Consider the following 25,465-nt stretch of genomic DNA (forward strand, 5'->3'; position numbering starts at 1 on the left):
TATTTTTTGTTTGTTTTTTGTACCTTTAGTTTGAATAATTATAAGAAATCCTGCTGAATTAAAACATATTTTAAATTACTGAAATACTTTTTTAGTGTTTTTATGAGTTATTTCTAAATTTTGATGTATGTGGAGATGTGACTGACTCATAAAGCTTAGAGCCACTTCTGGATCAGAACTTCCCTAGAGTTTGGCCTGTTAGGTTCTGCTCATTATTGTGATAGGGTATATCTATTCTACAGGAGAAAGTTGAATTAAGATATACAACTTCATTCATTGCGTAGCTGAAGTAGAAGTAGCTTAGCTCAGCCTTTGGTGCTGTCTACACTGCAGGAAGTTGAAGGAAGAATACTCTTAGTTCGACTTCCCTTACTCCTCATGAAATCAGGGTTTCCAGCATTGACTGGAGTGCCCTTCTCATTTCGAATTAGCTGTTTTAACTAAACTGCTAATTTGAACCCTGGAAAATCGACAGCAGCAGCTTTGACCTTCCTCTTTTGTATAGATGTACCCATAAGGGCCAAGAACAATGCTTATACTTTGGAATTATACTCTCTCCAATTTGGTTGGGCTCATGTCCAGTATTTTTGTTTTGGACATATTGTGAAATAACATGTTGTCTTGTTATAGCTATAGCAGATTAGCTCTATAAAATGAGTGGCAGAGCCCAAATTAAACAAGAAAAATGCATGTTAATCCCAGGTGCAGTTTCAGTGAATTCGCTTACTTGCTTGTGTTTATTAAGTATAGTGGGGTTGGAGAGCTGTCCTCAGTTTGTGATGGATCTGCACCTGCCTCTCCCAGCAATATTCTCTCATAGCAGGATCTGGTGTGGTAGCTGAATGCGGCATATTTTGCTCTGTTTTCTATTGATATGTCTCCCTTCAATGCAGGCCTGATTATCACACAGGTCAATCTGATCACCACTTACATCAATGCAGTCTGATTGCCTCACACAGTCTTAAAGTTTACATTCTCCCTTAGCAGAAGAAATTAAAAATATGAAAGTTTATCTGACTTTTCCCACGATATCTTGTGATTCAAAAAATTCCTAACCCCTTTTGTCAGCTTATTCTTCTCAGAAAGTAAGCATGAAGTACAGCTGAATTTATGATGGTCAAAAATTAGCTGTTTTGTTAATACAGTGTTATCTGCTGAAGAGAAAGTCCTAATTTGTTTATTATTGATATATTTTAGTTTCATTATCTAATGATCATTATCTTGATTTCCCTACCACCATGTTTAAATGTCACTTTTAGGAAATAGTTGTCCACAGGCTAGTCTCCCGAGCAGTTTGCTACAAGTTCCATCCCTGCTGGACAAGTGCAGAACTACACCAGGTGTTTTGTTGTAAAATGGAATAGACATGCAATAGCTATGGGGAATATATATATATATATATATATATATATATATATATATATATATATGAATATATTATTGTCTCAAAGAAGAGAAATGCCTAGGCATCCAGTAAAATGTATAATACCCTTCAGTAATGCCATGCCTCTTGTATTATTTACATATTTTGAAGGTCAGAGTTGAGTAACTTATCTATGTACACAATTACCCTTTTCAATTAATACTTTCAATACTCATTGTTACTCATTGTTTTTTCTCTGGAGACTTTCTATCTATATATGTGTCTTTGCTTTCATTTCTCGGAATTGGCATATTAAAGCAATTTCCTGGAGACTTCTTGCTTAGTTAATTTTAGTCAGCTGGCCCTCTGCAAAAGAAAAAAGAACTTTAGATTGAGATTTCTCAAACTACCTAGAAAAACTAGGGACCCAAATTTCAATGTGATTTGGCCACCCAATTCCATTAGGCTATGTCTACACTACAGCACTAATTTGAACTAACTTAATTCGAATTAGTTAATTTGAACTAAGCTAATTCGAACTAGTGCATCTAGACCTAAAAACTAGTTCGAATTAGCATTTTGCTAATTCGAACTAGCATGTCCACATTGAGTGGACCCTGAACCAAGGTTAAGGAGGGCCAGAAGCAGTGCCGGCAGGGCATCAGATTAGGACTTAGAGTGTGGAGCTGCCGTCTCAGGCTAGCCGAGGGCTGTGCTTAAAGGGACCCGACCCCATCTCGGACAGACAGTTCTCAGGGGTTCCCCGCTTGCAAACCAGTCCTGGCTTGGAGTGCCCTGAGTGCCCACACTCGGCACATCACATCACTTGGCCATCAGCCCGGCTGCACTTGCCGCAGGCTGCCATCTGGTGGGGGAGTCTATCGGGGGGCTGCAGGAGAGCTTCCACCCTGAGGAACCCGCAGAGCCACCCCAGTCCTCCCCATCGGGGGCTCGTACCCCATTCTTCCCTCACCTCCTTCCACTTACCCCTCCCTAACCCCCCTTCCTGATGTACAAAATAAAGGACACGTGGGTTCAAAAATAGAAACTCTCTTTATTGAACAAAACTCGGGGAGACTGGGAGAGAGGAAGAGAGAGGGTGGGAGAGGGGTTTGGAACAGGTCCCATATGAAGAGAGGCTAAAGAGACTGGGACTTTTCAGCTTAGAAAAGAGGAGACTGAGGGGGGATATGATAGATGTCTATAAAAGCACGAGTGGTGTGGAGAGGGTGCATAAAGAAAAGTTCTTCATTAGTTCCCATAATAGAAGGACTAGAGGACACCAAATGAAATGACTGGGTAGCAGGCTTCAAACTAATAAAAGAAAGTTCTTCTTCACAAAGCAAATAGTCAACCTGTGGAACTCCTTGCTGCAGGAGGCAGCGAAGGCTAGCTCTATAACAGAGTTTAAAGAGAAGTTAGATAAAGTCATGGAGGTTGGGTCCATGGAGTGCTATTAGCCAGGGGGTAGAAATGGTGTCCCTGGCCTCTGTGTGTGGAAGGCTGGAGATGGATGGCATGAGACAAATGGCTTGGTCATTGTCTTTGCTCCATCTCCTCCAGGGTACCTAGTGTTGGCCGCTGTCGGCAGACAGGCTACTGGGCTAGATGGACCTTTGGTCTGACCCAGTATGGCCATTCCAAGCTCAGGGTCGGGGGTCTCACTGGACCACCCTGATTTTCATGCAAACCTGCTCCTGGGTGGCCATGCTGGCAGCTATCCTGCCCTAGATGGCCACTTTCCTGTGCCTAGTGCGAAGGTCGTGGATGAGGTCCATGATCTCCGCACTAGACCAGGTGGACGCCCACTTCTTGTGGACCTGGGCAGGCTCCTGGGAGCCCCAGCCTGGTCCCGGGAAGAGGCGGAGGGCTGGGTGGCAGCGGGTGGCTGGCTCATGCCATGCCAGGTGCAGGGTCTGCTGGCTGGGTGCTGGCAGGGTTGCACCTGGCACGGGCACCATAGCCAGACCGTGCCCCTTTAAGGGCTCCAGGGCCGGGATGGGGACAGAAGAGTTTCCCTGGTGGTGCCCAGAGTGGCCACCAGGGAAAGCTGGGGAGGGCTAGCTTCCCACTAGTTCGTATTAAGTGGCTACACAGCCCTTAATTCGAACTACTTAATTCGAACTAGGCGTTAGTCCTCGTGGAATGAGGTTTACCTAGTTCGAATTAAGTGCTCCGCTAGTTTGAATTAAGTTCGAACTAGCAGTTTGCCTGTGTAGCGCCTATCAAAGTTAATTCGAACTAACATCTGTTAGTTCGAATTAACTTTGTAGTGTAGACATATCCTTAGACTCCTTTAGCAATCACAGTGTTAAACTCTTAAGGTCTGCGTTCATTTGGGTCTCTTTGCTAGTTTCTGCATAAACCCTTCTACAGGATCTTGACGGTTTGTCACGGGTGAACTTGCCATAAATGAATGTGACTGTAATCTCTGCTCTGCCAGAGCTGTACAGAAGAGGGAACACTTACCAAAAAGTATGCATTGCTTCATAGGAAGAGAGGTGTTTGTGTTCTTAGGGTACATTGATCTACTGCAGGGGAGGGCCAGAGAGCCTCTGCAGGCAAGATGTGGCCAACAAGCTGGTTGATCCGGCCCATGGCCACCCTTATGGACCCCGGCCCGCAGGCCAGATGGTTCCTGGGGATGGGGGAGCATGCAAAGTCTCCTCCCCCCTCCAGGGGTGCCAGCTGTTCTATAGTCAGGCCACTGGTTATTAGGGATGTTAAATAATGGTTAGTAAGCTAATCTAGTAGCCAATGGAATTTCCATTGACTACTTGATTAGTCTATAAGGTGATTCGCTGCGGCTCTGCTTTCTAAGTGTAGGCAGAGCTGCAGGGGTCTGGGACTGGGTGTGAGCTGGGACAGCCGTGTCCTGGCTCATGCCCGGTCCCAGATGTGGCACCTCTGTTTTTTAAATGTGGCACTTCTGGTTTTTAAAGCAGAGGTGCAGCTTCTGGGACGGGGCACGAGTCAGGACTCAGCTGTCCCAGCTCATGCCTTTTAAATGTAGGAAGAGCCTGGTGACTCTTATTACATTTAAAAAGAGGCACAGCGTTTAGAACCCAGTGTGAGCCGCCATAGAGGAAACTATTCCCTCAGTTTCTTGGTAGCTAGATTTGCTAGTAGATCCAATGTATTCATGCATTTTTAAGGGCATTATACATTATACATAAACAAACTCTCATAAGCTAGAGCCTTCCATATCAAATCTCAGACAGGTACATTCTTCCCATTCCATTTTTTTTTTTACAAATATAAATTTTTATTTCTGTCATGTAAAGAAAAGGTAAATTAATAGATCCATAATGTTAAAAAATCAACTGTAAATGCTGTTGAAGGACTTTTATTATATATCCCCTTGCAAAATAGGATTTAATATATCACATCATCAAAATAAAAATTATTTTTAAATACTTGTTCTTTCTTTTTGCTTTTAGGACATGAATGAACCTTCAAGCTTTGTTCATGGAGCAGTTGAAGGCTGTAAAAACCAGGAGCTAAACAATCCTCCCTATATGCCTAGTAAGTATAGTAACTATCTGGTACCTCCCTATTTGCCTAGTAAGTATAGTAACTATCTGGTAAGTGACTCTAGTCGTATCATTGACTTACATGATATCTGGGACCAGAATAAATGCTGATGCTTTATTTAACATGTAAATAAAAGGGGCTTGATTTTTTTCCCCAGAGCTTCTGTAATGCACAATTTCTCATTTCAGTGAGGAGCAGTGCCTACTCAGGACTTCTTGCAAATAGAGCCACTTTTAGTTAAGGGCCTACATAACATGGTTTTTGAGGCCTACATGTAGCGATGTTTGAAAAAAGAAAAGGCTCCAAGCATTTTGCCCAAATTGTCTATACCTTACTTTGTTTCTTCACATTAGAAAATATTGTTCCTAGCTTTAACAATATACGTGATGTAAACAATTCAGTTTAAAAATTACAGAGCATGGCTTGGGGAAAATGTAGAATTTATAATCAAATACAAATTTTCTTCATTCCACAGTTTAGAGTCTTCTGTGCCATAGTTTGTACACAATTGGCTGAGTTTATGGTAGAAGTATTCTAAAATATAGACCATTAGGAGAGAATACCTTAACAAGTAGTTATCCAGGAGGATATTTTAAAAGGTAGTTAGTCATACTCCCTTTGAAAGCCCTTCGTGCTGTTGAAATTTTTCCTCCTAATGTTCTACTCATGTAGAATACTATCCCATGATTTCTTCCTTCCAAAGTCATGCAGTTTCTCAGTATTAATTTTGGAAGTTGTCCCCAACTTAATAGTTACAAACGTTTTCCCATTATTCAGGTTCTGTGTTTGATATGGAGAAATGCTTCTGAAGATGCAGTATCTTCTAAGTTAAGAGATCCCATTCTGGCAGGGTGAGAGCATTATCTTCAATGAGATTATTATAGTAGTTTATTAGTTCCAAATTTGTATACAGGATTAATGGGAACAGCCAGTACTCAAAATCTAAATTGTCAGAAAGTGTAGAGTAGTATTCTATAAACAATCAAAGCTAAACAAACTCCTGCTGCATGGACAGTTAAATATGGAAATTATTTGGTATGATTTAATTATATAAATATTTAAACTTCCTTCTCATTAGGTTTGGAATCACGGTCACTTGGGTTGAGTCACAAAACTTTATGCATGGAAAGTCAGCAGTTCCTACCAGATGGAACCCCTGTTAGACATTATGATGTGCACAATCTATATGGATGGTCACATACAAAACCCACCTATGAGTAAGTTGTTTTCTTTTTCTCTCCTCTTGAGAAGCTAGTTTGTTGTTACACAATAATTCAGGCACTTCTTTACTGACAGTAGTTGTTGGAAACAGCTGGCAACTGGACATTTTAAAAAAATACAAGATATAAATACCCTCTTTGTAAGGTTTACATGCTGCTAATATGTCATCAGCATGCACTGAGTCCAATGGCATTTCTTTTTTTGTCTATACGTACTCAATAACTTTTAAATGACACCAGCAATCAATTCCAAAATTCCAAGGAACGTTCTAGGCATCGTTCTTGAAATACTTTTTGATTCTGGGGAAATTGGAAAATCAAAAGAGGGAAAATGGAGCACACATGAAACCCTTTCCCTCTGTTTATCAGAGCCATGGATTCAAGCACCTCTACAAGTGTCAGTGCACCAAAGAACTGGTTGATGACACCCATTAATACCTTCCAGCATAACAGAAGTTTTGTCTCATCTCTGCCTCTCCTCTCAGTAAAAATTAGCGTTTTGATACCCTGAGTTATCTCCCAGACAGAATGAATATAAATAATAATTGTGTGGAGGAAAGGGGTTGTGTGAGGGGTGAAATGCAGGTGTGCACACATGGCCTGGACTGGGAGAATGGGGGAGGGAAAATAAGGGGAAGGAGTGAATGGTGGATTCACACAGCACCCATGCCATGTGGCAGGGGATAATGGGAGAATAAGCGCACATTGGACATGGGGAATTAAACAATCCTGGTATGGGGCAAAAGGGAGAAAATGGGCATGTACAGACTGCAGACTTTGGGGTCTATGGCATGTAGTGGAGAGTGTAGTGAGGGAATGCAGAGCTCCTATCATAGAAGGAGGAAATGGGTGATTCCAGAGTCCAGTCATGAGGGAGCAGGCAGAGGGAGATGCAGGGAATCCCTTCAATAAAGAGGGATGGGAGGAAGGCACATAGGGCATTTACGGGGGAAATGCGGGGATGCAAGGAGCCCCTACTGTGCACTATGGCCTTGGTCTACAGAAACTATGAAGCATGTGACCCTCTGGTTTTACCTTGACTTGGGCAAAATATGTTTAAATCACTGTTTTGTGTCCATCTATTTATATCTCTGACCCACCTTATTATATTTATTATGCTTAATTACAATCTCTTCTTTTTTATCTGTTCTTCTTGGTTCCTGGTTTGAAAGATGAATTGTTTAAAATAGATAAGGAGCATGACTGATTGGTGATGTTGAGTTTAGCAGTAACCTGGGGACCTGTCTGGTTTTAGTTGGGTCAGCAAAGTAATGTCTTACAAACTCAATCTTCAGTTCTGCTGAGATCATACCCCCTGTGGCTCTATGTCACTTTTATGAATCCTCACTTTCTGGCCCAGTTTAAGGGCCAAACTGGTTCCTGTGCAATTTATAGCCTACAGTGATGCTCTGATTTACTCTGGCTGTAACAGTCTTCTAGACACTGTGCTTCAGCCCTGTCCTCAATAAATCTGTTGACACCCTGAAATGTTCTCTTCCCAATCCCACACTGCCCTCACATATCACCCTCACATATAACTTACGTGTCTTCTTTTATGTTCACAAGGAACTGTCCCACAGAGGGTTGGCATAAAGAGTGTGCCTAGACTACATGGCTCCGTCGACGGAGCCATGTAGGTGAGGTAGGATGACAAAGGGAAATGAAGCAGCAATTTAAATAATCACCACTTCATTTAAATCAAAATGGCCGCTGAGCTGTGCTGATCAGCTGTTTGTTGGCACAGCGCGGCAGTCTAGATGGGGATCTGCCGACCCCAGAACCCTTAGTTGGCAGATCCTTTATGCCTCATGAAACGTTGGGTAAGGGAAATAGGGTAGGAGTTCTAATCTTGATTATCCCCAGCTGCTGTAATAGCCTTTTGGGAGCTGTTTACAGCCATTTATGTTTGATCATTCCTGCTTTAATGGTGTTTGAAGGGATGTAGGACCAGGGCATTGTAAATGTGAGTTAAAGCCACTTTTTCCATTTCTTATACCCACACTGGGCTAACTTTAGTATGCCTGGGTTTATTATCAGTTGAAAATGGCTCTGTAAGGGAAAAGTGGGGATCAATATCTAACAAATCACTTCCTGCATTCTGCACCCATTTCCAAATCAACCCCAAGCACGTAGTGAGGATGAAAAAACTGTATTCCTGCAGAGGATTCACCACAAAAGGAAACACAGTCTTATGTATAATGAGGCTTGCTTTGTTTCATATTTTTCTCTTTTTCCCTCTTCATAGTTTCCTTTATAGTTTTTCTCCGATCTTTCTGTTTCACACCTCATTCTTCTGAAGCTTCTTGCTTGGCAGTATGCTCTTCATCTAACATGAGGTTTACGCAAAGGGCAGACTGAAAGGATCCAGAAACAGCTTGTATGAGCACAGTTAATTGGAGTCAGAAGCTGGAAAATGTAACACTTTTTTTCCATGCATGTCAAGGACAAATGGACTAGGTTTATGTACTTGTCTCATGACAGTGTTTGCTTAGTGCTAATAGCTGAGAAAAGAGGAAAAAACTGTAGGCTTTCAAGAAGTTGGGATCTCTTTTCCTCTGAACAGAATTTTAAGTAGCGCTGTCATTGCTGTCTTCAACTGTTAAAAGCAAATAGTATTCAGCCAAAGCGGGTAGTTGAATAGGAAACCAAAACAAATCTCTTTCAGTAGCTTATGCTTTTGTGGGCACATCAGAAGAAGTGGGTCATGCCCACGAAAGCTCATGATACCATCTACTAACATTTTTTGTTAGTCTCCAAGGTGCTGCAAGACTGTTATTTTTTAAGTTTTTTCCTCTATAGACTAACACGGCAACCGCTTTGAAACTTATGTTTTTGTGATCACCTGTGCCTTTTAAATAAAAGCTAGTCCCTGCCGACATACTGTAGTCTGATATTGTTTTGGCTCTTTATCTCAAACTGTATAGACATCTCCTTTTTATTTCAGGATAGCCTTGCTTCAGTCTCTGGTGTTAACCAAGTAGGCAGCTGTCATATTTGGTAACAGGGAATAAAAGGAGACAGGAGCTATAGGAGGAAATATATGGGAACTCAAAGGAAATAAATTAAGGAGCGAACAGTGACAGAATGGGGGACATTATGTGGCAGGAGCCTGTGATCTACTTTGACAAGTTTGCAGATCACATTATTTTGTAATTTGTGTCAGTAATTCCACACCTTGGTAAGTTACATGTACAGAAAGAAGCAAATCTCTGTAATGGTGCAGTTGTCATAAGTGTGCATACTTTAGTGTACCAGTATTTTATTAATAGCTGATATGTATCATTATTGACTGTCATACAAGTGAAGATGATAATCGTACCCATCTGGAACAAAAGGAGGGCCTGATGGTAAAAAGTTTTAAATCCACACTGATATACAGGCAGTACCCGGGTTACGTCAGTCTGACTTAAGTCGGACCCCTAGTTACGAACGGGGGGGGGGTGTGTGTGAGGCGCGCAGCTAGTGCAGGGTGCCTCCCCCACTGTCGCCGCCTCCTGCAGCAGACCAGGGAAACGCGGAGCTAACACCTCCCCCCCCCAGCAGACCAGGGAGACGCGGAGCAGCTTTTCTCACTGCGGAGGACGCAGGCGGTGGGACCATGGCGCATCTCGGCGGTCCCGCCACCCGCGTCCTCCACGGCGAGAAAATCCATTCCGTGTCTCCCTGGTCTGCTGGGGTGGAGGGGTGCAACGAGTGCGCCCCCCCCCCCCCCCAGCAGACCAGGCTTTTCTCGCCGATGCCTGGGGTAGAGCAGCTGGGGGGCTGCCGGGTTGGTCCCACAGCGCCGAGGTGCGGCGCTACTGGACCAACCCAGCAGCACCCCAGCTGCTCTGCCCCAGGCATCCCCAAGTCAGCCGCTGCTGAAACTGACCAGCGGCTGACTACAGGAAGCCCGAGGCAGAGCAGCTCTGCCTCGGGCTTCCTGTAGTCAGCCGCTGGTCAGTTTCAGCAGTGGCTGACTTGGGAACACTTGGGGCAGAGCAGCCGGGGTGCTGCTGGGTTGGTCCCGCCGCGCCAAGGGTCGGCGCTACCAGACCAACCCAGCAGCACTCCAGCTGCTCTGCCCCAAGCGTGTCCGATTCAGCTGCTGCTGGTCAGTTTCAACAGTGGCTGAATCTGGACACTATTTCTGACTTACATACAAATTCAACTTAAGAACAAACCTACGGTCCCTATCTTGTACGTAACCCGGGGACGGCCTGTATATTCTAGTTATTGGACCTTGATTGGTTTTATTTACTCATATTTCATTGCTCAGTTACTATGATGATTGCACCAGATAGATAATACTCACCCTCCTCTTCATTATCCTAGCCTTTATTCAAGACATGGTGCCCATGAATGGGCCCTACCAAAGAGGATTCTGCTCTAATAATTAGAATCTGAAGCAAGAAAATTGTTTTGTGTCATTCGGAGTCTTTAGCGGTCGCTAAATGTAATTCTTCAAAAGAAACTGTCTTGGTTAGAGTCAAGCTGTTTCACAGTCCTGCTCTCCAAGCAGATGTAATTTTCACACAACTCTTAAAAAAAAGAGTTTACCTAAGTCCGATAATAAAGAATCTTATTTTCTCATCTATCTGGCAGCAATTAGTTGTACACTGATTTTAATGACTTCATCTGTATAATTTTTATGTTGTTCAACCTTAATCGCTGCCTGGCTTTATCAGAGAAGATGGTTATGTTGCTATTTCTAATATATTTTAATTTAAATGCCATCAAATATTTTCTTGTCCCAACACATTCAGACAAAACATGCTGCATCTTCAGCCATGATATCTATTATGAGACAGTCACCAAGGCCATCTTGGGACAATGCTCTGCATTATAAACAAGATCAGTCAGTCATAAAAGCGCAAACTCGGCTGCTCATTTACAAGACAGAACAATCCTCAGCATTTTGATCAGCTGTTATGAACAGTAATTACCCAACAATAACCTAAAGTAATTAAAGTAATTAAAATATGAAATACCTTTTGCTTCCAGGTATAGCTATGATGGACTGCTTTAATTATAGCACTGATACTGTTTTGTTCTTATGGTATATCTCAGGCTATGGTTTGTGAATTTGTTATTTTAAATTCAGGGCACTGTATGTACATTCTGGAATTAACATCCTTAACAAAAAATAAGGAATAATACTAAACAGGAAAATTAGTGAGCTTTTTATGTAAATTATATGCGTAAGGCCTTCTCTTTAACAATTTATTTTTTCAGGTCCAAGGCGAATTTTATTATATGTTAATTCCTTACTGAGTAATATCCTCTCCTGTTTTAGATAATGTCTGATCTAATGATAATATATCTTGGTTGTTTCATTTCCAATTCAATGAGCAAGCAAAGAGCAGCATTTTTCCATAGGCCTTAATGACCTTAAAGCCCTTGGTAACTTTGATATTACCATAAAGAAAGAAAATATCAAGGCCACTTGAATTTTTGACTGAATGGATGTTATATTTGGCAGCCTGCCAGTGCATCACTGTCAATCAAGACACTTGTGAAATTGCTGACAGGAAGGAATTCCTGATTCTTCTATTGTCAGCCAAATCAAAGTACATTTAAAAATTGTCTGTAGACATTAGACAATAATTTAGCACTGAATTTTTATCATTGTTTCTAACTATCAAGGGTAAAATTAAATCTAGTGATTTTTTTCCCTGTTTTTAAATGGTTCATCTGAATATCAGAAGTGGTTAAGATAAATGATACAGTTTGTTCAAATACTTCTTATACCTGAAAATATGGTCAAAACATCTATTTAAAAATCTTAAATGTTCAAAATTTGTCTTCTATGACAGCATTAAGGTGGTATAATACCATAATAGAAGAAGGGCCATAGTACTATAGTACACATGGGGGCAATCGGAATCAAGAAATAGTGATGCAAAGTACAATTTTCTTCTCAGATGATGCAATATAGCTTACATATACGAAACCAACGAATGATGTTTTCTGGCTATCATTCTGGTGTGGCTTCAAGTTAGAGTATGTCGTGCGGCTCCCGCACAATCCAGAGCCAAAATTTTGACATTTTCTCAGGGAAAATGGGACAAGGGACTGAAGCTTTTTCCTCAGAGTTTTGCCAGCACAGATCAGACGTTGGCAGAAGGATTAAGGAAGAAGATATTTATTGCTGTTTCAGAAACTGAGAACATTAGCTGTCCCAGGACCATCTACTTCACCCTACCAGGTGCAGATTGATTAGGGACCTCACTATGCGTGACCCTAAATGTTCTAGTTGTCACAAATCTACTCCTAATGCTAAGGGAATGCTGGATGCAGCATCTTTCCTTGATTTTATGTGATACAAGATGGAAAGGCAAGGCAGCAATGATCTTGGTGCTTTTCATGCTCCATAGGGCAGCATAACAATGTATTGCTCTCTCTATTGTGGAAAGGATTAGCCAAAATGGAGTGCTCTTCATACTGGGGAAAAAAGTAATCTAGCACCTCAAGATGTGCATAGTCTCTCTTCACCAAACTGAGGAAATGAGATTAAACAGAAATCAGCATACAAAACTTCAGGATAACAAAACGCATTTCAGCAACATGAACCTCTAAACCAGTGGTGGACCCTATGAGCTGTACATGGCTTATCAGGGTAAGCCATTAGCGAGTTGCCAGACAGATTGTTTACCATCCATCTGCAGGTACAGCTGTCTGCAGTGCCCTTTGGTCATTGTTCACTGTTTCTGGCCAATGGGAGCTGAAGGCAGCTGTACTACAGATGCAAGGTAAAAAAAAGGTGTGGTATCTGCTAGCAGCTCATCCTGATAAGCTGTGTGCAACCCATGGGCCACAGATTGCCCACCACTGCTCTAAATATATAAGCAACCACTAATTATTTATACAAGAGTATTTGGCTGGTAGTACTTTTCCAGAAGTACTTTCAAAAAATAAGTACTGACAACCACAAGTCCCGCAAAATTACAATATGGTCTTAGTTATCGGGGGAGAGGGGAGCATTGTTTGCCTTCTGTTTTTTAAATCTCCCTGGTTAACTCTGGTCATATTTATAAGCTTTTCTCTTTATCCATGAGGAATAAAATTTTGCTTCATTTTTTAACAAAAGCAGAGATTCTCACGTAAGCACTTGTTCATAAGAATTGGGTCTTTATGTAAAATATCAAATATTATTATCATCTAGCCCAGGGATAGGCAATAAGTGGCCTATGGACCAGACGTGGTTTACCAGGGTTAGACTTTAGTGGGCCACTGGACACTTTATTTACTTGCAGGTTTGCAGGCACAGCCACTTGCAGCTCCCATTGATTATGAATTTCTATTCTTGGCCAATGGGAGCTGCAGGAAGCAGCACTGATGGGGACACTGCTAAGGAGAATTACACTTTGAGAGCCATCAGTTTGCCAGTTTTTAATCCCTTCAATGTGTACTATGTTAATTTCATACTCTAGTTTTCTAATCAAAATGGCATGTACGACCAAGTTAAATGCTTTATGGAAATCTAAGACTATTAATCTCAGAGGGGTAGCCGTGTTAGTTTGTTACTTTTAGAAACAACTATCAGTCTTGTGGCATCTGAGAGACTAACAAATATATTATCATAAGTTTTCACAGGTATTCATCTGATGCGGTGGGTTTTACCCACAGAGGCACATGATATAATATATTCCCTAAAGTGCCGCAGGACTGTTCATTAAGACCTCCCTAGTCCAGCACCTTTGGGACATGACTCGTCCTGAATGAGGGATTTTGATGGCTCATGGACAGTCATTTTTACCCCTCCTGCCTTGCCATGGCCTGGCTGCCAACCTCCCAGCTGGCTCTTGCCCCTGCCGCAGGCCCCACGGCATGCATGGCTCCGGCCCAACAGGACAGCCTCACTGCCTCCCAGTCCCCCGGGCAGTGGAGCATCCAGATGGCAGCCCTGTGACCAGGGTTCAGCTGAACCTCCGAGCAACAGCCCGCTGTTGGACTTGAGCCCTGCCGGGCAGTCTCGCTACTTCCCAGCAATTCTGAGCAGCTCTGCCAGGTGGCAGGGGACTGCCAGGCTCCTGGCTGCACTGCCAGTTGGTAACCTTGTTCCCAAGTTTCTGCCCCCACTGCTGAGCAGCTCAGCTGTTGAGCTCCCAGTACTGCCGCAGCCTCCCACTCCCACTGGGAAGTTGCACTGCTGGGCAGCAGCGGGGCTGCCCAGCTTTTGTTTTTGCCATCAGGTGGCAGCCCCACTGCTAGGCTCCCAGCTCTGCTGTCAGGCTCCTGACCCAAGTGTCGGTCAGCCCCACTGCCTTCTGGCCCTGCTGGGAAGACGCACTGTCAGGTGGCAGCCCCACTGCCAGGCTCCGAGTTTGCTGCAGGCCTTCCAGTCACTAGACCTCCACAGGGACTCTGGAGCTGGAATAGTTGCCAGACCAGACGGTCAGTTTGGAGAGGTTAAGCCTGTATTAGGATAACACTGTTAACCTTTATCAACCATACTTTTTAATCTCATTAAAAAAGTTACATCGGTATGACAGGATCTATTTTCCAGAAGCCTGTGTTGATTTTCATTAATTACATTACTCTCTTTTAGTTCTTCATTAATCAAGACCTTATCAGCCACTCCACTATTTTACCTGGGACAGATATCAGGCAGACAGTCAGAGGATTACCCAGGTTGTCATGTCTACACATCTTAAATATTAACTGCTTTCTAAGACTTATTAGAAATCAGCAGTAATAGCTCAGCCATCTTTTTTTAAAATCCTTCAATGCAAGATTTAAAAATACCTAATTTGAGTAGCATGTTTACCATCTTCCAGAGAGACCAGTGAAATGGAAAGAGTATTATCATCACCATGGGATGATAGTATATCAGCTGTTATTTTCCCTAATATAGAACAGATATATTTAGTGGCTTTCTGGCTTTTCATCATCACTGTAGATTATTCTACTATGTCCATCTCGTAATGACCAATGCTATTGTCAGGGTTCTTTTTATTCCTCATATATTTAAAATACTCCATTATCCTTATCTTTGCTAGCTAAAAATTTGTGCAGGTGTCGCTTGGCTTTTCTTATTCTTCCACAGTTACTGACTTCTAATTTATATCCAATATTATGCTTCTCCATTTGTTAGGTATTACTGTGTTTTAGTCTTTGTCTTTTTTTTAAACTTTACAGCTGCTTTCACTTTCCCTCTAAACCCATTTTTTAAAACCGACACAGCCTTATTCCTCAGTTATGGATTGGGGCTTTTTAGACATCTAGTAATCTGTTCTTAAGTGAGTCCCAATTATCATTCATATGTTTCTGATTAAATCTCTCCCCCCCCCCAGCTGATTTGACTCATAGTTTTTTCAGCTTTTCTGAAATGGGTCACATTAAAGTACCCAGGAGATATATTAGCTGTCTGGATTTTATTCTGGATGCACATGATAAATATGATAGAATCATGATTACTTGTGCCGCAGCTACAATTAGCTAAATTGGGGTGAGGAACCTAATGCTGAGGGGCTGGATGGAGCCTCTGGCTTGCCTAGATCCATCCCTGAAACTCAGGGCTACCCCCAGCATTTGGGAGCCCTGGCTGGTGTGGGATGGGTTTTTTTTGTTTTGTTTTTTTTGTTTTTGTTTCTCTCTTGTGTGTAGTCCTTGATTGATTTTTCTGTGGATTAGTGGCCCCCGACCCAAAAAAGGTTCCCCACCCCTCAACTAGATCAACCAAGGAGCACATTAAGATTTATAACTTCCACATAGTCACATAACCTTAACATAAACACCAGATTTTTACAAACTTGCTCTCCCTTGCCTGTTTTGAGCATATTAGATAGTGCGATAGTCTCTTGGCTGCCTTTTATTGCCTCAATGTTGATTTACTGCAGAACTCTATCTTTCAGGCAGACCTGGCTACTACATTTTACAGTCATAGACTTTCAGGTTTAATTAGATTTTTGTTACATCACATATAACTGATGTTCAGAAGTGTATTGGGGCCAGTCTTGCAAGGTACTGAGGACTCTCAATCTAATCCAGCAAAGCAATTAAGCACACACTGACCTGTATATATTTGTAGTGCCATAAAGACTTTTTTGACATATATTTTCTTTATGTTTACAGCACTATGTGCAATTTCCAAGTCACTCTACAAATGGAGTCATGCAAGCAGAGTATGAAAATGTTGGAATAAAAGATATTAGAAAACTTAACTGTTTATCTTGGAAGAAATAATTACAATGTATTAGTCTAGTTTAATTACTATGGTAATTTAAGTGACTCGTGTGTTTTTACTGTAATTATAATGTCACTAAAGCTGTAAATCCTGTAGAAGAAAAAACAGTGAACACTGCCTTATTGAAGCAGCTGTGCAGGCTATTATTGTGCACATAGCATTAGAAAGCAATGTGATTTCATCAATGTAGCTTTTAAACTTGTATTTTATTATTTCTGTATAATGATTCACAATATGACGTAGGATCAGAGGAATTGTTCAAGAAGTTCCGACGAGAGACCCATCTACTCTGCTATCAGAACAGAGGCCAATAGCTGAGATTTCAGAGGAATCCTCAAAACAGACAATTATGCAATAACCAACCTCATTGAGGACATTTTTTCTTAACCTTGTCAGCTAGTAATTGGTTTGCCCTAATGCATCTGCGTTTAACACTGCAGCTGCTTGGATTCTGTGATACCTTGTGGCAGTGGCCATATATTTAAATGCATTGAGTTTAAAAGAAAAATAAATCCTTTGTTTTGCATGCTAAGCACCACAGACTGATTGCAATGGGAATATCGGCCTGGTTGCTATAATAGGGCAGAACCAGATTTGTCAGTCACTGGCATCAGGGAATGTCCCATCCCTGGATGTGTCTACCTGTTTTCTCTCTATCTGGTGGTTCCGCTAGACTTCCCTGCTCAAAGCCAAACAATATATACAAATTCTGACTAGCAAATCCACTCAGTAATGTGTCCATCTAACATTTTCCCAGTGCTGTGTTTGCCTTTTGCCAGCTCTGCTTCCTCTTCTGGGCATTGGCACCAGCTTGTCTCCTTGCAGGCTCTATAGGCAAAGTGCAATTTATCCCTCTGCTCAATCTGAATCATGTTACCCCTGCCCCATAGCAGGAGAGGAGGGAGGCAGAATTGGACAAGCTGCCTCTCCTGGGTAAGATTCAGGCACCATCTTAAGAGCCCAGGCTGCGCAGGGTTGTCAGCCCACTTCTCCCAGCTGTAAAGGAGGCAGGCAAGACTGGAAAAGCTGTTCTAGAGGCTATCAGCCCTCCTCACCCATCTGAATGAGGGGAGTTGTCTTTTAACTTCCTTAATGAGTGATTTTTGTCCAAAGCTTATTGAAAATCTAAATATATTATATTTACAAATTCTCTCTTATCCATTTGTAATCCATTGTAATCTCTTTTATCCAGTTGTAAGAATTAGTAGAGTAGATTGCAGAGGCTCAAAATTTTCTTTTACCGAAGGGTGTGTCTAGACTACAGAGTTTTGTCAACAAAAGTGAACTTTTGTCGACAAAACTATACCTGCGTCTACACTACCGCTGAGTTCTGTCGACATAACATCGACAGAACTCAGCAGTTTTGTCGATGTTGGTAAACCTCATTTTACGAGGCATAACACCTTTTGTCGACAGAGTTCTGTCGACAGAAGGTGTTATTACATCTAGGGGTATGTCTAGACTACAGGCTTTTGTCGACAAAGCAGCTTGCTTTGTCGACAGAACTGAATGTAGTCTAGACGCTCTTTGTCGACAGACAGTATCTGTCGACAAAACTTCTGTTGACAAAACCCTGTAGTCTAGATGTACCCGAAGTGTAGGCTCTTTTGAGGGGCTAGTGAAATTTCAGTACCCTGGGTATGTTCCAGTTGGAGGTAGAAATTGATGGAGTGTGATATTCTCTTGGATGCGACCTTGTTAATCTAAAAAGATGTATGATATTTTGCTTCTCCAAATGCAGGAGGAACCAAGATCAAAAAGAGAAATTTCTTGCTCTTTAGGTCACCGACCCAAAGGCGCTCTCTCACTTTTCCAGGGTCACATTGTGTTCACAGGCTACTGATTGGGTTTCTTGCAGTTTACCTCTGTCTTTCCCTCTTTTCTTCTCTGTTGTTAGTTTTTCTGTTTTTTCTAAGCCATCTCTACACACTTTCCTCCAAATGGATCAATATCCACTGGAGCCATGGGTCTAGTTCTAGGTAGACCTAATAGGGTTTGTTTTAGGTGTGACAGCTTAATTGCTTCTTACAACTGTCTTAAATAAAGGGCCTGTGCACACATCAGTTTGAACAAGCTTTTAACTCAATCCATAATAAGGTGTCACCCTGCCTTTCTCCCAATGTTATGTTTATCTTCATGTGTCCAAAGTTCTCTTTAATTACTGTTTCCAATTTACCTAATATGTCATTGGTATTTCTACAATGACCTTGAATCACTTCATGCATTCAATTTTAAAGATATTCACATGATTTTCTACCTCCTATTCTACTGAATTCTAGCTGTTTTAATATGAAATTCCATATTCTAGCATCCTTTCTTTCTGGCTCTTAAGTTTCTGACCATACTTTAGCTTTATTTGCACTTGATTTTCATTTAAGCGTGTAAAGGTACTTTCTGAACTCTAGTATATTCCAGTGCAAATGCAAATCTTGATAACTTCTGAAAACGTTATTGTAACCAAGTTCTGATACTTATTTAATCATGCCAGTAATGACATGGTTGTAATTTCAATATAAAAATATAAGAAAAAATAATTTTATTATTAAAGAAAACTTTATGTAAGACTTTTATAGAACATTTTCTTCTACGTTTAATTTACGGTCCTTTTATTTTCAATATTAGTGCTTTACAGAACACTACTAAGGAACGTGGAATTGTTATCACTCGTTCAACATATCCCTCTAGTGGCAAATGGGCTGGACACTGGCTTGGCGATAACACTGCAGCTTGGGATCAGCTTTATAAATCTATAATTGGTATGTGGAAGCAATAGGATTTACAGTCAATTGATCCTATGCAGTAATGTATTCTGGACACTTTTGTGTTTTTTACTTCCTTTACTAGGCTTAGATCAAAAAAAATGTATTTGTAGGCAATACAAGCTGCTTAGTTCAGCAAAATCAGCACTCGTGTTTTAATTGCTTGTTTTTTAACATTCTTTTAATGGCTGCTAAGCAACTCTTTAAAACTGATATGCTTCCAAAATAGTCATTGGTCTTGACCCTGGGCATATTCTCTACTCCCACTGAAGTCAGCTCCCCTTTCCTTCACAAAATACCCACCCACTACTTTTGGTTCTTCCATCTTGATCTTGGGCCCCATAGATTCTCTTTAGCTCTCTCTTTCTGTCTCTCTCTCTGTCTCCCCTCTCCCTCACCACATTTTCCCTTTCATCTGCCCTTATATGCTTCTGCTGCCAGCTGTCAGGAACTTAAGAGGGGAAGAAGAACAATATATTAGAGAAACTATAGAAATAGCAATTAATAAAGTCACCTTACTTTTCTTGCAGGTATGATGGAATTTAGCCTCTTTGGAATATCCTATGTAAGTTAATGTTGTCACGATATGTTTGAAGTATCATTAGCTAACTTCAGTAATATACAGAATTCAAATATACTCTTTTTAAACTTTCAGACTGGAGCAGATATTTGTGGCTTCTTCAATGATGCAGATTATTATATGTGTGCCCGTTGGATGCAGCTGGGAGCATTTTACCCATTTTCCAGAAATCATAATGGTGCAGGTGCAAAGGTGGGTCATAGATTATCAGTAATGTACTCAAGTTTATGTAAGACATGAACAGCCCCAAACTTGAAAAATTCACGATCTAAGGAAAACAGATTTAAAAAGTAGAGAAGGCACACTATGAAAGAATGTTTGCTTGTCTGATTGATTGATTGATTGATTGTAAATGCTTTCATCATTATTAACTCACTTATCAGAGGAGAAGGAATTCTAGCTTTGCTAGTATTTGCATTCTGTTTGCCTGTGCATTTCATTTTCAGATGTGTTATCTGGGAAGTTGAAGCTAGACAAATTCAACTAAGAAATTAAGTGCACTTTGTAAACAATGAATGTAACTAACCACTGGAACAACTTATCAAGTGGTGTGATGGATTCTCTCTCACAAAGTTTTTAAACCGAGATTAGAATTTGCCCCTCTGGAAGATATGCTCTAGTTCAAAAGAAGTCCTATGGCCTGAGTTATATAGGATGTCAGATTATATGATCACAGTAGTTCCTTTGAGCCTTGTATTCTCTAGTATGGCCTCTCATCCCAATTCTTGTTCCTGTGAACTCCCTGTGACCATTCATGAAGCTGTCAACCCATATTTTTGGGTGCATTTTGCAACAAGATTCGGCTAGGAAAAACTAAGTCTATTTGAATATAACCCTTTTAGAAATTCATGTTTTGCAGACTGGTTCTGACCCATATTTTTGACCTTGCTTTCAACTGATCCTGGAAGATTTTGTGCAACTCTACCACTTTAAAAAGTCTCAGAGAGATACCCATGTTAGTCTGTAACATTAGAGGGTGTGCTATTGTATGAGCCCCTGATGTTGTGGCTTCTGTGGTTAGGTCCCATGATGGTGTCGCTTGCATAGATATGTGGACAGAGTTGGCTACAGGATTTGTGGCAGGGTTAGGTTACTGAGGGTATGTCTACACTACAGCGCTAATTCGAACTAACTTAGTTCGAATTAGTTAATTCGAACTAAGCTAATTCGAACTAACGCATCTAGAACTAAAAACTAGTTCGAATTAGCATTTTGCTAATTCGAACTAGCGCGTCCACATTAAGTGGACCCTGAAGCGGGGTTAAGGATGGTTGGAAGCAGTGCCGGCAGGGCATCAGAGGAGGACTTAGAGCGTGGAGATGCTGTCTCAGGCTAGCCGAGGGCTGTGCTTAAAGGGTCCCGACCCCCACCCCGGACAGACAGTTCTCAGGGGTGCCCCGCTTGCAAAGCAGTCCTGGCTTGGAGTGCCCTGAGCACTGGGCACATCACAGCACTCGGCCATCAGCCCGGCTGCACTTGCTGCAGGCTGCCATCTGGGAAGATGGGGCAATTGGGGGGCTGAGGAGAGCTTCCACCCCCAGAAGCCCACAGAGCCAGCCCAGTCCTCCCCATCGGGGGCTCATGCCCCATTCCTCCCTCACCTCCTTCCACTTACCCTTCCCTAGCCCCTCTTCTTGATGTACAAAATAAAGATAATGTGTCTTCCAAAATGGAATCTGTCTTTATTGAACAAAACTGGGGGAGACTGGGAAAAGGAGGTGGGAGAGGGGAAGAGAGAGGCTGGGAGAGGGGAGGGCAACTAAAATGATCAGGGGTTGGGAACAGGTCCCATATGAAGAGAGGCTAAAGAGACTGGGACTTTTCAGCTTGGAAAAGAGGAGACGGAGGGGGGACAAGATAGAGGTCTCTAAAAGCAGGAGTTGGGTGGAGAGGGTGCATACAGAAAAGTTCTTCATTAGTTCCCATAAAGAAGGACTAGAGGACACCAAAGGAAAGGAATGAGTAGCAGGCTTCAAACTAGTAACAGAAAGTTGTTCTTCACAAAGCAAAGAGTCAACCTGTGGAACTCCTTGCTGCAGGAGGCTGTGAAGGCTAGAACTAGAACAGAGTTTAAAGGGAAGTGAGATCAAGTCATGGAGGTTGGGTCCATGGAGTGGTATTAGCCAGGGGGTAGGAGTGGTGTCCCTGCCCAAGGTTTGTGGAAGGCTGGAGAGGGATGGCATGAGACAAATGGCTTGGTCACCGTCTTAGGTCCATCCCCTCCAGGGTTCCTAGGGTTGGCCACTGTTGGCAGACAGGGTACTGGGCTAGATGGACCTTTGGTCTGACCCAGGACGGCCATTGTAAGCTCAGGGCTCAGGTTCGGGGGTCTCTATGGACCCCCTTGACTCTCTTGTACACCTGCTCCTGGGTGGCCAGGCTGGCAGCTATCCTGCCCAAGCCGGCCACTTTCCTGTGCCTAGTGCGGAGGTCATGGACGAGGTCCACGATGTCCGCACTAGCCCAGGCGGGTGCCCGCCTCTTGCGGTCCCGGGCAAGCTCCTGGGAGCTGCCAGTCTGGTCCCGGGAAGAGGGGGAGGGCTGGGGGGCATCGGGTGGGAGGCTCGATCCGTGCCAGGTGCAGGGTCTGCTGGCTGGGTGCTGGCAGGTTTGCACCTGGCACGGGCACCGTAGCCAGCCCGTGCCCCTTTAAGAGGTCTGGGGCCGGGAGGGGGGCAGTAGAGTTTCCCTGGTATTGGCCAGAGTGGCCACCAGGGAAACCTGGGGAGGGCTAGCCTCCCACTAGTTCGAATTAAGGGGCTACACACCCCTTAATTCAAACTAGCTAGTTCGAACTAAGCTTAATCCTCGTGGAATGAGGATTACCTAGTTCAAACTAAGCGCTCTGTTAGTTCGAATTAAATTCGAACTAACAGAGCGCTAGTGTAGCACCTATGAAAGTTAGTTCGAACTAACATCCGTTAGTTCGAACTAACTTTGTAGTGTAGACATACCCTGTGTGAGTGTATCTGAAGCATGGTATGTAGCTGCTGGTGAGTATTTGCTTCAGATTAGGGGGTTTTCTGTAAGCAATGGTTGGCCTGTTTCACAAGGTCTGTGAGAGTGAAGGCTCATTTTCTAGGATAGGTTGTCAGTGATGCGCTAGAGGAGTTTAAGCTGTTAATTTAGTTCTGTTTTTCTTCCTCCTTGGGTTCACCCTTCAAAACCCAGTGATTCTGGCAATCAGAACTTTGGTGTTTAAAGTTAGCTGTACTGGGACATTGCTGTGAGGATACAGCAAGACAGTCTCTTAATTGCAACACATGAAACTTGTTTCACTATGACTGAAATTGAACAGTGTGCATGGTACTCTCATGTGTCAGCTATAGCTCCTGTGCTCATAGAGCGGTGAGGAGTCCTGTGGCACCTTATAAACTAACTGAAGTGTAGGAGCATAAGCTTTCGTGGGCAAAGACCCACTTCGTCAGATGCAACTGCATCTGACGAAGTGGGTCTTTGCCCACGAAAGCTTATGCTCCTACACTTCAGGACTCCTCACCGCTTTTGCAGATTCTGACTAACACGGCTACCCCTCTTGATACTTGTGCTCATAGAGTTATTGAACCCTAGGGCTGCTATATAGTGTTTTCACTGCCACCTTGAATAGAGTCTTGGCCAAGAAAGAATAACTTTAAACTGTCCTGGCATTGCTGCAAAGTGGATGTAACCATCCTGGCTCCCTAGTCCTAGGTATGCCCCTCACCACATATAGGTTTTACACCAATAAAGGGCCTGCTTGTAAGTTATGGCAATGGGAACCAGCCTATTTAGGACTGAAGCAAGCTCAGATATATTTTTACTTTCATGCCTTTAAAAAAAATCTGCACCTACAATGCTCAAGTAAAGTTTCTGTTTTGTTTAGTTGGTTGCTTGTTTTTTCCTCTCTAAAGTACACTTAATTCAGTAAAAATGACCCTAGTAGTTCATCCCCTAGTAGTTTGCAAGTAGAGAACAAATAAAAAAATGGAATAGTTTAATAAGATTGTAGAGCGACTGTGCAAAGTTATTTTACTTTCCATATTTTGTATCCATCAGCTACTGTATTTCATTAAAGAATAAAAAACAAAATAATTATCTAAGGAATATGTATTATTGAAAGCTGTAAAACAAGATAACTGGGAAAACAAAAAAAATAGAAACAGTTCTTCTTTTCTAGTTAGAGCTGCAGGTCTCGCAGAGTTGAGCTATTTATATGGTATATATCTAGTGGATTAAAGTCTCCTTTTTAAAAACAGCATGCTTTATCTTGCAGCAGCACACCTTTCAATGGGCCTTTTAAAGCCTTTAAAATACAGATTGAGGGTTATCATGTTTCTTCCATTCTTACCCAATTTGCCAAGGTATTGTTCAGTATGTTTAATAAATATTGAAAGTGCTCTCTGACATCACTCATTAGTGCTCTTTTTACTTTTTGAAAGTCCTGAGTGCTGTCCTGCTGAAAAGGATAATAAATTATGTACAATATGATGTGTCATGCATTCAATGGAGTTTGTATTAAACTTCCCCTTCTTGCCCCCACACTAGGGTTTTCAAGCCTTCCTTCTAAGCTTCCCTAGTTAGGGCCCACAGTGACACCTGCTGTTATGAAAAGCCAAGTGGTTGAGGGAGAAAAATTTCATTACGTAGTCCCATAAAGGTGTTTTCAACTATTAATAATTCCTTATGTGGATTTTGATTCATATAGTCAATTGTTGATGCTACTATTACACAGATAATAGGAATTTACAATAAACGTATAATGTAAACTTAGGAAACATGCATATTAGTCCATATGTAAATAGTATCAATTATCTCAAACCATTTTATTTCTTCAATTAAAAAACCCCCCAACACGTTATAGCTTAAATCAAGGAAATATCTACAATGTAAGTTTGTTGAAAAAAACATTAATGGTAATGTTTTCCAGAGAACTTTTCAACTAAATTTCATGTTGGCAGTGAATTATTAATAGCTAATTTACAACTCCCTCCAAAAATAAGTTGTCAGTGAAAAAGTTCACAGAATCAAAAAGAGAGCCATTCTCTCAGTTCTACCACAATACAAACACTACAAATATCATTGTAAGTGATTGTGCAATAGATGTTTTTATTCATAATTTTGCTTTTGATGTAAAATCTGGATATACATCAATATAGATACAACTGGAGGTTATAATAATTATAATTTAAACATAATAAATTCCATGAGGAGTCAGTTTCTCTCACTTCCTGGTGAAGGTCACTGCAATCACTTCCATCATGCAGGGCCAAACTTTCCAACTGTCAGGGAGTCAGGAATGCATTATTTAGGGTTTTCAGAAAATGCTGTCGTACCTTAGAGGATCAGGACCATAATGTACTTCTAAAATTAAATACATGAATAATTAACAACAAGGAAGAAAGGTGAAAGTGGTATGAGAGTCTCTGGTTTCAGTAACAGTTTCTTTCCATTTTTAGAGGCAAGATCCTGTTGCCTTTGACGAAAAATTTGAAAATATTTCCAGAGATGTACTCAATACAAGATACACACTGTTACCCTATCTCTACACCTTAATGTATCAAGCCCATGTTCATGGTAGCACTGTAGTGCGTCCTCTCCTCCATGAGTAAGTATGAAGTGTTCAGTTTGACAACTATTTGTTTTTTAGCTTAAACTCAGGAGTTTCCTTTAGCTCTTTTTTTATAAGAATGTTTATTCTAGTATGCCAGGATATTTGGTTTCCAATTTTTTCCAATATGTAATCTCACATATTCAGAGGTAGCTTTTGAAGGTGCTAAATTACATTCCCTCTCAATTCCTATAGAAAGTGTCAGCAACTCATAGGATTGGGTCCATTTCCAAAATTATGTTCACAATAAACTT

The 25,465-nt window shown here is 41.7% G+C and overlaps 1 protein-coding gene across 4 annotated transcripts in view; it reads left to right on the forward strand.

The window, feature by feature from the left end:
• The window catches only part of SI (sucrase-isomaltase), a 177,506-nt gene that overhangs the window by 95,875 nt on the left and 56,166 nt on the right, over positions 1-25,465 (forward strand). For all 4 annotated transcript variants that reach the window (XM_075937870.2, XM_075937869.2, XM_075937872.2 and 1 more), the window contains 6 exons: positions 4,804-4,888; positions 5,976-6,114; positions 18,908-19,041; positions 19,575-19,609; positions 19,700-19,816; positions 25,060-25,208. In XM_075937870.2, the coding sequence (XP_075793985.2) occupies positions 4,804-4,888; positions 5,976-6,114; positions 18,908-19,041; positions 19,575-19,609; positions 19,700-19,816; positions 25,060-25,208 (659 nt within the window). The remainder of the gene's footprint in view (positions 1-4,803; positions 4,889-5,975; positions 6,115-18,907; positions 19,042-19,574; positions 19,610-19,699; positions 19,817-25,059; positions 25,209-25,465) is intronic.

This window comes from Pelodiscus sinensis, chromosome 10, assembly GCF_052426305.1.
Source record: "Pelodiscus sinensis isolate ZL-2025 chromosome 10, ASM5242630v1, whole genome shotgun sequence".
Lineage (NCBI taxonomy): Eukaryota > Metazoa > Chordata > Testudines > Trionychidae > Pelodiscus > Pelodiscus sinensis.